Source organism: Astyanax mexicanus, chromosome 12 (assembly GCF_023375975.1).
Source record: "Astyanax mexicanus isolate ESR-SI-001 chromosome 12, AstMex3_surface, whole genome shotgun sequence".
Lineage (NCBI taxonomy): Eukaryota > Metazoa > Chordata > Actinopteri > Characiformes > Acestrorhamphidae > Astyanax > Astyanax mexicanus.
In genome coordinates this window covers 19,753,402-19,766,362 of record NC_064419.1, presented here as the reverse complement: position 1 = coordinate 19,766,362, position 12,961 = coordinate 19,753,402, and the positions used below count along the sequence as shown (strand labels likewise).

Genomic DNA, 12,961 nt, shown 5'->3' with positions numbered 1-12,961 from the left:
GGTTAACCCTATAAAGCTGTATTGCATCCAACTGCATTTACACTACTGGAAAGAGCCTTGTCTCGCAGGGGTGGCATTAGCCACTGATGCTAATGCTGCTGCACCTAGCCTTAGTGGAAATCTGGAAATCTAAGCTTACTGTAAACAAACAAAAGTACTTTACTTACTTACTTTACTTACTGAACAGTTTAAGGAAAAAATCTGTGTAAATTAACATCCAGCGATGGTTTTTAAGAATGACAGTTTTGTTTATTTAGCTTAGCTTTAATTAACTTAGTTAATCTACTCCAACACCACCCACAACGAGACCTGCTGAATTAGAAAGGAAGTGTCATATAATGCACCTCATAATCCGGTGCTAAAAATACATTATGTATCAGCGATGTGTGCAACATATAGCGAAATACATTCATTCATTGTGAAAGCTTATTTCCTTTTCAAATACCCTACAATACACCAAACCTCTCTCTCTCTTAAACACACCCACACCCACACACACACACACAGGAAAAGAAAAGACGGCCTTCATATAAAAAGCACACAGGTTTTTATTGCATATCAATTTCATGTATAAATTCTTCATAGCATTGGAAAGATTACATTTGGTATACATATCTATTCTACAGAATTAACATCAGAATCATGTCTTTTCCATGAAATTTCTCTAAAGTACATCTTCAATAATCACAAGCATGAAAAAAGAACTGCAATTTCAGAATTTTCATTATTATTCTACAATCCTTTTCATTTTTTTCGTCATTATTTCTCTCCCACAAGCATATTGTTTAATTAACCGTCTGCCCGTTGCATTTAAGGCAGTTCAACAAGGACTTAAAGTCAAACCTACTAAACCTAACCACATGTACAATAAGTGCATCTACAAATCTTGTTTTTTTTTAATGACCATTTTTTTTTTCTTCTTTAATTTAAGATACACATTTCACAAATGGACACCATTATGACCGCTAAAACACAAGTCATGCACAACAGGTCACCTTGTTTTGTTTTGTAATTTTTTTGTTATTTTTTTGTGTTTTTTTTTATTAAACAGAACAGAAGCGATATACAACTTGGATTCAAATGAAACAAGCACCATCTATTTTTCAAACCCATGTTTTGAACTAATTTTTCAGACATTCGCAACATCAATTTTTTTTTATTTTATTTTGAAATGCTATACAGTTTTAGAGAAACCATAAGTCTGTATGGTTTTACATTTACTTTACTTTGTGTATTTTGTGTAACAGAGGGCAAAGGAGAATCATGTCTGTGTCACATTCGGTTTGTGACCGTTCACTTTGTGTGTGTGTGTGTGTGTGTGTGTGTTTTCTCTTTCTCTCCATCACTTACAGCGCTCGATTCTTCTTCTTTTCATTATTATTATTATTATTATTATTACAGTAGTATGTGACATGAGCCTCTCCGTATGCAGTGTTCTCAATCAACCTCCAGCATTGCTAGCCTGTGTAGCAGAGGGACTAGCCTGTGTGAACTCCTATCTACTGAACAGTCAACTGGCTGAGAGTGTGAATAATGATACAGAGGCGCCATCTAGTGGCCGAGGACTGCTATAGTGCTTGAGGTTTAACTGAACTCCATCCATGTATGTAGTGAGGTGAATAACTTCAGTCGTTCTTCCGCTCGTAATGCCAGCAGTGTGCTGCTTCCTCTCTAAAGTGCTTTTAAAAGCCACTGGAGGACTGGGTTTTAAAACCTCTGCTGCTGCTGCTGCTGCTTATCGACAGGAGTGTCCTGCACTTAAGTGCTAGATTCAGTGAATTGTATTATTATATAGGGAGTGACCTAAACTGTATAAGCCAGGAGAGTGAGTCAGAGAACAAGAAACAAGAACAAGTGGTGACAGCAATGGACACTCTTCCTGTCTTCCATCTGGCTGACTAAAAATAAAGGGGTGAAAGATGTTGTTTTTTTTTATGTTTGTCTGTCTGATCCGAGTTTGATTCATTAATCAGGCGTTAAGTCTACTCTACACATTCATCATGAGATCGTGGTTAGTCGTTTTCTTTATTTGTACGATTCATGTGCTGGATTCACAGTTCAGTGGAGTTGCACCAGGACTCCTGAGTCCCTGCACTAAGCAAAAAACTAAAAAAAAAAAACCCACAATAAAACAAACCCAACCTCCCCCACCCCCATGATATCTACTATGAGCTCACAGCTCATCATTTGATCCCATTTGATTAAGTCCTACCTTCAATTAATTAACAGCAGCTGCTTTCGTTGTAAGAGTTTTGCAAGAGATATGACGAGCCTAGAGATATATATGAAAGTATGAAAGACCCCTAAATGAAATAATGTTCAGTTGGTTCAGAGGCTGACCTGACTTCACGTTCCCACTAAACAACAAACAAACTCCTCATCGGAAGCTCGTCTGGGATACTACAGAATGGAATTTGTTCAGTGTTATATATGGAACACAGTGGCGCGCTGTTTCCTACACACCAGAGAGGGAAATCCAGCTTTCAGAGTGTGTGCTGCTGCTGCAGAGTCTTTCTGTGTTATTTTTGTAATTTGTTTTTACTGACCGTTGAACTGATTATGACAGTAAAAAAAAAAAAAAAAAAAAAATATATATATATATATATATATATATATATATATATATAAAATGCCCTACTATTCGAGTTACCTGATGCTTTAATCAAAGGATTTCTTTCAAAGCAAAAAAAAAAAAAAAACAAGAAAAAGAAAAAGAAAAGAAAGTTCAACCATTTGTTCAACATCAAACACTGCACGTACAGTCTGAAATGGTCAAGACAAAAAAAACAAACCTCACGACAGACACAAACAAGACGGGTCGCCAAGACGTTTGTCAAGAAGTTCTCATAAATAAAACAGATGATTTTTGAGATTTTTGATCTATACAATCACCTTCAGAGCATTGAGAGATTAACATTTTTACCCCCCCCCCCCCCCCAAAAAAAAAAATTAATTCCTTCAGAAAAGTAGAGTGTGTGAGCTATATATATTTTTTTCTTTCTTTTTCTTACGGTACTTCCTTTCTTTTACCGACAATGAAAAACTAAAATAAATAGGAAACAAAGGCAAAACCTCAAATCAAACAACAAATGTATATAACGTGAGTAAGGCAATAAGGGAGAGAAAACACTACTTAAAACAATGGGAAACCACTGTGGGAAGAAAAAAAATAAATGATTGTCCAAGAAAAACTAAAAAGAAAAGAAAAAACAGGATTATTTGGCACACAACACTCTTCGCTACGAACGTTCAAATTATCTTGTATATCATACAACAATATTGTACAAATTTGGTCCTTCACTAAATAATTATATTAACATTTAAGCACAGGGGTGCTCAGAAAAAAAACTGAAACAATACTGTTTTTTTTTGTTTTACCAAAGAACAAATCACATACAAAACAACAGAAAAAAGAGAGGATAACCTTATTGAATGCTTGAGAAGATAAGAAGGTAAGAGGATAATCCAAATGCCTCCAGAGGAGAATAATTTAACTCTTCATTTAACTATTTCTTAGTTCAGACCAAGGCCTGTTGTACAGCTAAAACAATATGAGCATCTTTACGTAGTTCTGCTAATCCTACACATGTGGTTGGGTGGTAATGCACTCTGAGCGGTTTTACCACTCTGTTATAGGAGGAACGATACAGAATGAGGTATGTGATTGGAAATGTAAGTGATTAGCCTACTTGTACTCTAGTACTGTACTCTCCCAACCTCTTGTTTTTATATTGTGTGGTCATTGACTATCATTGACTGTGTACGTTGGTTCACAGCAGTTGTTTTTGGAGACATCTAGTGGACAGGATTCAGTATTAACCCTGTTCAGCTTGGAGACACCCTGTCTTGTTGAGGCAATGCGCCCTCCTGTGGTCTGATCTGCCCAGTGCATGTCCTAAACCATTAAACTAACCCTTTATATATGTGTATATGGAACTCTTTGGGAATATGGATGTGTTAAAAATACCTTACTTAGCCACTGTGTGTACTCAGCCTGTGCTCAGAGGAACCTCCTACAGTAATGCAGTGCATCCCTTTCACCAGCAGGGTTCACCCTTGATGAGAAATGATGTGAATGTGGGATGATTTCTGAAGGTGTCAGTGGGAGACAGCAGTCTGAGCTTCTGTGGAGAACACCACCTGCATCTAGTTTGAAGGAGTGGCAGACATACGGACAGACATACAGACAGACAGACAGATCGACTGGGTGCTGTACTTGAAGTGGTCTGCTCAGTCTCTCTTTATCTGTTGTGGAAAGGAGATCTCTACAGCTCTACTGGTTCATGTCTCTGTTTTAGCCAAACAGTCCAGTTGGCTAAGGTCCCCCCCTCCCCCCGAAGCCCCTACTGAAGTGGTGGTTCATCTACTACTGAAAGCGTTGCTGGTCTTCATGTGCTTCTGTTTTCATTTCCAACACATGCCTCTCTTTCACACTGTCCTTTACCCATCCCATCCCCTCGTTCTCTCAATATCTCTCTCTCTCTCCTCTCCCCGATCTCCCGCTCTGTCTCTGTGCTCTCTGGGCTTAGATGTGGTTGAGTGGATGAAAGGAGCTGGTTTCTGAAGGGCCTCCTCCCAGGTTCAGCCAGGCATCCAGCGAATTCTGGGAGGACGGATGCAGAGAGTTGTTCTCTGACAGAGAGAGCATCATTGCATAAGCCTGTGAGAGCAAAGAAGAGAAAAAAGAGAAAAAGAGAAAAGCAAGAGGGGTGAGTTTAAAACTACACTTTCTTTTACTTTCTTAGATTTTACATACTTTACAGATGATACGAACAAACAGAATGTTCTAATAATAAACAACTTTTATCACATATGTAAGATATAGTGTGAAATAAGAGATGGGCAGTATAACAAAAGTTTAATATTGCAATACTTGCAATAAAATATCTGCAATATGCAGATATACATACTGTAATTTTTAATTTGAGATATTATTATATGTCACTTATAGTCTGACATCAGGGGTTTAGAGTTTATCTATCATTCACATTTTTTAATTCTACTAGGTAATATTACAGTATATATATTTGGAAGTATTATTAATATTTTTACTAGTAAACTGTAATTACAGAAAAGAGAGTAATATTCAATGGTAGCAAATGTTGACATATGATTAGCCAAAATAACTTGTGCTAGCAATTTCACTAATTAGAGTGGCTTGAACCTATAAGAGATGACTGTAAAAAGTTTAAGGTTAAAATCCTCATGCAACATATGACACAATAACATTTTTATAACTTAATACATTTTAACATTTTGTTCCAAGAATTGTCAGAACTAGTTCTATAGAATGTATAACATTTAATTAAAGCATTGGAATTGTTCAAATAGATGGAACAGAATAGAACAGAGCTGTAGAAGCAAAAATACACATTTGAAATGAGCTAGTGTTATCTCCAGCACTAACTCAGAACACCTCTAAAAAAAGGTCACATGATCTCACATTTACACACTGTCCTGCAGTAAAAGGACCCATCACTATGCGTTCTTTTGGGTTAAATATCTGTCAGACATAAGTCTGATATTTTAACTTATATAACTTTAATAGTAGACATCTAACATGAGTTTTTATTTCTAGGAAAAAAACATTACAGAGAACACAAACTGAGCAACTGCTTGTATCACTGGTAGCACTGGTAGCTAAAATGGCTTATTCTCGTGTAGCTGGTCAGTGTTTTTTTCAGAATATACCCATACATAAAAGCATATTATGGCAATATTGCGTAGGAACATTCTGAGTGCAAATGATGCTGCTGTTAGAAGGCATGTGTTAGTAATGTTAATGTTAATCTGTTATTTTTTGACAGTATAATTGAGAGATTCAGAGGAGAATAAAGAAAAGGGTCTGCAAGAGAGAAAGCTCCAGTCTGACAAACAATACTGTTGAGGATATATCTATTATAAAGTAGAACTGAGGTAGTATTGCAGTGTAATCACACTGAATCATTCAATAGGAGTCTTTCAAACACACTCTCTAAAGCATATATATAAGCTTGTATCTAGCTCAATATTATGTTGGGTGCTGTCATGACCTAAAAATAGTCGTCATTGCCTAATGTGGCTTATATTTATCAGACAAACTGTCTGATATCTAAACCGAGGGTCTTCATTATGAATTATATATACTCTCACTCTTAATCCTTGGGTGGGTGCAGTAACATACCTGGGTTTTAGCCTGCCTCAACAGCGTTTCTTTCAGCACCTCAGACTCTAAGGAGGTGTTAAAAATGTCTTTAACGTCAAAGGGCTCTTCTCCAGGCTTATGGAGCTCCAGGCCCTTGGGGAAACCCGGCAGAGGCTCCAGATCTAACAGTCCTGCTTCCTCCTCCATACACCTGCACCAGGAAGGAGGGGAGGGGACCCTCAGTTAGCCCAATCGCTCGACTAGAGCTGGATGGGGTGTGGGTATGCTGTGCATGCAGAGGGCAGGAATGGTGGGATGGTGCGGAGCGATGGTGGCATCATAGAGACTTGAACTGCACGTACAGTAAACGCATGCAAAGACACACATACATGCATGTGGAGCTAAAACACCATCTTCCTGACCAAATATACATGGAATGAGTTGGATTTGTGTGCATGTCAGTCTAAAAGAGAGAAGCTTTATCTCATATGATACTTGTTTGAGACTTTACATTGTATATTTGTGTGTGCTACTTAAGCAGACAGTAAGTAGACAGTAGTAGAATATTATTATTAATAATTAGAGCTATGTAGTAGCTAACTATGTAGTTTGATTAGTAGTGTTAGTTAAGAGTAATAATGAATAAATTACATAATGACTACGTGACTGAATAAGAGTGCAAATATTTAAAGAGTCTGATAACAGCTGCCTATTACGATTTTTCAGGTTTGAAATTATCTGTTGCTTGCCTATTTATTAATTTTTTAAAAGTCATGTTCACAAACCAAGATAATCAAATGCTGGTGCCATTATTTCTTGGTGGTCTTGGGGATTTTGGTAAAGCACCAGTCAGTGGGACATGATGCAGTGCTGGCTTTTTACTCCTGTGCTGCCCTTCTCACCACAGGTATAAACAGAAAATAAGGGATTTTCACAATGATTGGCTTCCCAAAATGTATGAAGCACATAATCAAATCCAGCCATAATCAAAGAAAAAGTGCAATTTTCATAAGCATTTGATGCAACACTCCACTTATTTGTGTTAGGACATTTAAAACATGCTACAATTGGTAATGTTTACCATTTTCTTGGCAGGATTGCATAGATTTTTCTTGATCTACCAATGCTTTTACCATTGACAATTCCTAATCAACTATAAATGCAGGTTCTGCCTATATAAGGTCTGCTTGTATCACGTATGGAGTATCTTAATGTACTTTAAATTTGTATATCATGTATGTTTTGCTAATTACTTTGTCCTTCCTTTGCAATTACATTGTCCTTCACAACAGAGAAAGAGTGCCTCTCTTGAGCATGGAAATGAACAATGATTCATGTGAGGGTCATGTGAGAGTGACGTGAGATGTGTCTCACCTGCGCGGGTGTTCGTAGGTCATGGAGAGAGGAGCCGATTCCTCGTCGTCTTCGTAAGTGCCTTGCACCATGGTGGCGGGAGAAGCCGTCTCGTCCTGCGACTTCTCTGTCAGCGAACCTTCCTCATCTTCATCATCTCCTTCCACCTCCTCATCTTCCTCCTCTAATTTGGAGCCTTTGACGGCATGGCACTCGGGACGCTCTTCCTCCGCCAGCTCTGACCTGTGAACGCCCCAAGAACAACATGGGTGAAAAGAGCGTCCTGCTTTCTACTGTCAAACAGTTTAAAAAAAAATACACATTTAAACTGATGCTCTGTGAAAAACGTACGAAAAGTGATGATAACAGTGCAAAGCCTGCTTATATTCCACATGTAGGACTGTACAGCATTTATGTATGTATCTACTTTATTTCCCATGAGTGCAGATATACCAGAACTGGAATGGAAGTCTCCGCTCTCCATTCGGAGGTCTCTACGGACCCATGCACTGATGTTTGCCTACCACAACATATGCTACTCATGCAACTAAATGAGCTCACTCCATCTCTCCTCAGATGGGCCATTTCCCTCTCAGAGGTCCACGAAAGCAGATCTACTGTCATGGCCAGACTGCCGAATATCACCGCCATGTGCCGTGCGCTGTGCTCTGTGTTCCTGCCTCCCAATTATTATCCATCATTTCAGAATGACCTGTGATTCCCCTGCCAGGCCCTCGCCCTGAAAACATGCAGGGCCCCCGAATGACAAACACACAGGTTGTGTAATTAACGACAGACGCTTCGGCGATGATGAATTAGCTAATCCCAGAGAGGCGAGACAGGCTGGTCCAAAAGGGTCAGCTCCAATCATTGCGGCTTGTCTCAATGCCACGGAAAACGGCTGCTCTGCAAACCACCTATCAGCACCACGCTATTCCATTACTTCTCTCTCTCGCTCTCTCTCTTTCTCGTCAAATAGTTATGATCTCACTGCCTTCCCTGAGCCTGTCCCCTCATGTCGTTTCTTGTCTCCATTCGTTTGGATTCGAATGGATGTCCATCAGAGTGGGCTGTAACGTCGAGCACACTGGGGGTAGAGGGATTGACTCTGGAGGTGGATAGTGTGGCTACAAGAGGGGCAGACTTACGCATGAAAAAAAAAGAAATTGGGGGAGGGAGACGAGAAGAACTGCTTGTTTTCCATTTTCCACTGAGCTTAAATATCCCGTAATCAAATTGTGCTCTGGCTCGGGAGAAAGTCCATGCCACACGGAAGACAGCAGCGGGCCCTGCCACAGACCTGCGCTTTGTCTCTCAGTCTAAACATGTCAGAACAGTGTTTGCCTTAGCTGGAGGGGGAACGACTGGAGGGGGGACTCCATCAATGTAGTGCACAGATAAATGCCTCAATCGTAGGGTCCCTAGGGAGAGGTAAACCTGCAAGCCTGTCTTGGGCCCAGAGCCCCCCATAACCTGTCACAGGCCAGAACAGTCAGGGGGCCAAAACAGACCCAGTCTTTAACTTTAAACACCATCAGTCCGGCAAGTCTGGGAAGTCATTGAGGATAACTAACAGATAACTAACTCCTCTACTGCTTAAGAAAGACAGACTGAAATAGAGAGAGAGAGAGAGAGAGAGAGAGAGAGAGAGAAGGAAAGTACCTGTCACACTGGAATGACAGAAAAGAAGAGAATGAGAATGCTATATACACCAGAATGAATGATGCAGTGAGCCCCAGAAGAACAGTCATCACGCGCAGCTGCCTGTCTGTCCTGTCTGAACCCGGGGTGATTTGCAGAGAGACAGAAAACAGAGCACTTATTCGAATTACAGATATTAAAATGCCAGGCTTGCTTGTTCTAGATTCTGGGGACGAGACTATTGATCCCATATGGCAAGGCGAGAGCGTTTGTGTGTCTGGATGAGGCCGGGGCATCTAGGCTCTGCTGGCATGTTTGGGAATGGGCTAAAATTGAGAGAGAGAGAGACCATTACACATCTGAGAAAGAATTCATGTGCCTGCCTGTACTTTTTATTCACTGCACAGTGCTCCTTCACAGAACAGCAGCCAGAGTCAGAGCAGCATGCCGGGCTCTGAGGGCGCTCTGCGACCAGGCCACACACCGCATGCACTCTGTACCGCTCTCGCTCTTGGCAGTCATAATGAATTTTGTTTGGTGTTTTCCTGGGCTGCGAAAGGTGCTCCCTAGCGTGTATCTGGCTACAGTTAATGCACAACAGAACTTCAAGTCGAGCTGAAATGCATCACGGAGGTGTTGCACCTCTTTCTCTCTCTCTGTTGCTTTCTCTTTCTCTTTTATGAAGGTAATGTTGTGCAACTAAATGTCCATATTTTAGGTCATGCTGCACTGTAAGCAGATTCCATAGTCTGCCACTAGAGAGCAGGGTTTAGCTTTCATGCTGAGCTGCAAGACTCCAAGTCTGCTGCAGTTGCACTCATGGTTACTATAGCTTCAAAATATACTTTTGGTATGTGTCTCTGTGTCTGTATGTGTGTTTCTGTATCTGTATGTGTGTGTGTGTTTGAGTGTACATGGATTTCTACCTTTTCTCTGAGGAGCTGCAGGCCTGGTTCAGCTCACTATTGGAGATGAAGTTTCTAATCTCTGAGAAATATGAGTCCTCCTTCTCGTCTAAAAGTGCATGATTGTCGGGCTCGGAGTTTGGAGAGGAGATATTCGTTCCCAAATTTGAGAGGATCCCAGAGTGCTGACTCACTGATGGCCCGCCAGACAGAGAGAGAGACAGATGGACAGGGAACAAGACAAAAATGCAAAACAGAGAATTACTCTTCAGGCTTTCAAAGGATATACAAAGCTCTTTCCATAAATTTACCTCATGTTTTACAACTATTAATTTAAGCCACCATTTAAGCTTTAAAAAAACACAAATCTTTAACACAACATGAGTTCTACTGATCAACCAGTCAATAGTTACTAGTGAGATGGGTGGGGTGCTTTACCTGGAATATTTTCATGCTCATGCTTTTTTAAGTGGCGGTCCAGGTTGGTCTGCTGACCAAAGCAGCGGTTACACAGGTGACACTTGAAGGGCTTCTCCTTGTTATGAATGTTACGAACATGTCGCTGGAGGTTAGAAGAGATGCTGAAGGAACGGTCACAGTATTTACATCTGCAGGGAAGGAAAAAACAGAGAATTAGAGCTCCTAGGTCTTGTAATGTTAATGTAGCATTACAGCTATAATAACTGAGGGACACAGTAAAATCATGTACTGCAGGGCTTGAAGATATCTTGCTAAATTAAATAATCATTTTTAAAAATGAATATGAACTTGCTCAACAAAAACCCAAAGTATAAACAACGTAATGTTAAAGTTGAGGCATAAGTTAAAAACTACACAGCTTTCTTTACACAAATCTTAACCATTATAGTTTAAAGTTAAGCTGAGTATTAAGCTCAGCCCCCTTGTGGTTCAAAAAGGCAATGTCACGTACTAAACAGAGCTTAAACATTAAACAAGCCATTTCTTCTTACAGGTTTTTTTTTCACAACATCTTTTTATGTTACTTAAAAATGAACAATCACAGGCTCTTTTCTGCCAAAACAAACAATGGCTCAATAAGTCATTTAGCCCCAAGTCATGTTTCCATCATGTTTCTTTTAAGTGAAAGTAAGTCAACCCTGAGTTTCATGCCTCATGCAAAACCTCAATTAAAACACTTGTTTTGAAAAGTCTGACTACTTTACTTCTCCCTTCCCCTGGTGGTCATAATCATTCAAGGATTAATTAGATGGAATCAAGGTCTGCGATATGAAGAGAAGTCTTGTCCCTCTCTAGGCTGGATGGGGAGTCTTCAGTGGCTTTTGTGTATATATATGTGTGTGTGTGTGTGTGTCTGGCACAGATCAGCTTGCCCTGAGGGCCACGGCTTAGCCTTCTCCACTAGCTCTCTGTGGCCTGCTTGTTCGCGACGACAGCCCATCCAGAATAGGCCGGAGAACATCAATTTAATGTGCTGATAAACAAACACGGCGGCAAGGCCGCGTCAAGAGCCCAGCCGGACAGTGGCCCTTTTGTTGGGTGGCCTGACTCGGTCTGGACTCCCGCAGCCGCTTGCAAGGTTGACTTTCAGGGCTAATTGCTTTGGGAAAATCACTCGTCATCAAGTGCTCGGAATCAAGATGCAGGCCGCTTTTCATGTTCCAATTCATTTTCGCCGGCGAGTGTGTGCGTGTCTGTGCTCGGGCTGATTTTCCAGACTTGGCGCATCATGGTTCATAGAAAATGGTAAAATTCCAAGACAGCGTTCCTCGTTTTCATTTTCTTTTTTTTCCCCGTCGGCCTTTTCTACCCCGTTTTGTTTATTTTTATTAGTCTGTCCAAGGGGACTGTAAATTACTTCATCATCTTTACTCTTTTTTCTTTTCTCCCCACGTTACAAGGACTGTACATGGAGCGTTACAATCTGAATGGGGTCTTTCAATGGTCAGCCCTAGTGGGCCAATTTCACTGCAAAGACTAGGGCTGATAGTATCTAGAACAGGCAAATAGCCTACTACAATGAAGCATGAAGACTGCTGAGTGCAGTCCGGAGTTTGATACTGGCTCGCCTCGGCCTTATTTGCCTCAAAGTGGGGAGGGGAGATGATGATGATGATGTCTGCCATTTGTTAGGGTAAATTGTTTCTAAACGAGCTAATCAGGGGATTGTTGCAAAGGAGCCAAGCATGCAGTGGCCGAGTCCCATGGGAGGCTCTCTATCTCACTCGGCCTGCCTCCACAAAGCATGGCGCTAGATGTGTGGAACTCTAAAGGGGGTGAGATTCTGTCTGAGGCTGCTTTTACATTCCTGGAGAAAAAAGACCCTTAAATACAGATGTTCTCTTTTTTAGTGTATTTAAGTACTATGATAAATATCACAATAAAAATATATAACAATATTTCATATTGTTCACAATACTGACAACTGTGCTTTTCTAAATGAAGATGAGAAAGAAGGTGCTTCTTCAGATGTTCTCCTTAAAGCTTCACAACTTTGCCACTGTAGAACCTCCATTTGACTGCTCTCTCACAGAATGTAGACCCTGGTTGCCAGACATGCAGGTTTGAGTTCATTGGACCCCATTAACCTACTGCTCTGCTTAAGGCCACGGCATCCTGCAAATCAAAGCCCCCTCTTCAGAACACCCTCATCCTCACCAAGAGGGGGCCCGTGTGTGGCTGGAAGGGAGCCAAATCTGTGATAATTAAGCGGCTCTATAAACAGTGCAAGGATGTCTCTAGGGCACTATTACCGGCCAACATTGTCCAGAGCTTGCTCTGCCCGCTTTAACTCCAGAACATCTGCACAGACAGAATCAATCTTCCTTCCCTTATTCCAGCTCCCCTTCCTCGTTCTTTCACTCATTCTCTCGTTTTCGGCTGGTTCTGTGCGACCGGCGCTGAAGCACGAGGCTGCAGCTCATGCGCTGGTCAAACAGCAAAAATGTGCCTATTTTTC

General features: G+C 40.8%; 1 protein-coding gene across 9 annotated transcripts in view; it reads right to left on the bottom strand.

Annotated features, from left to right (window-relative positions):
- Positions 1 to 530: 530 nt before the first annotated feature.
- The window catches only part of prdm16 (PR domain containing 16), a 304,752-nt gene continuing 292,321 nt past the window's right edge, over positions 531 to 12,961 (bottom strand). For 8 of the 9 annotated variants that reach the window (XM_049486253.1, XM_049486256.1, XM_049486257.1 and 5 more), the window contains 5 exons: positions 10,462 to 10,631; positions 10,045 to 10,216; positions 7,499 to 7,720; positions 6,164 to 6,335; positions 531 to 4,660 (listed from right to left, as the gene is read on the bottom strand). In XM_049486253.1, coding sequence (XP_049342210.1) covers positions 4,526 to 4,660; positions 6,164 to 6,335; positions 7,499 to 7,720; positions 10,045 to 10,216; positions 10,462 to 10,631 — 871 coding nt within the window. In that variant the 3' untranslated portion in view covers positions 531 to 4,525. The remainder of the gene's footprint in view (positions 4,661 to 6,163; positions 6,336 to 7,498; positions 7,721 to 10,044; positions 10,217 to 10,461; positions 10,632 to 12,961) is intronic. The other variant, XM_049486258.1, reaches the window with a different exon arrangement.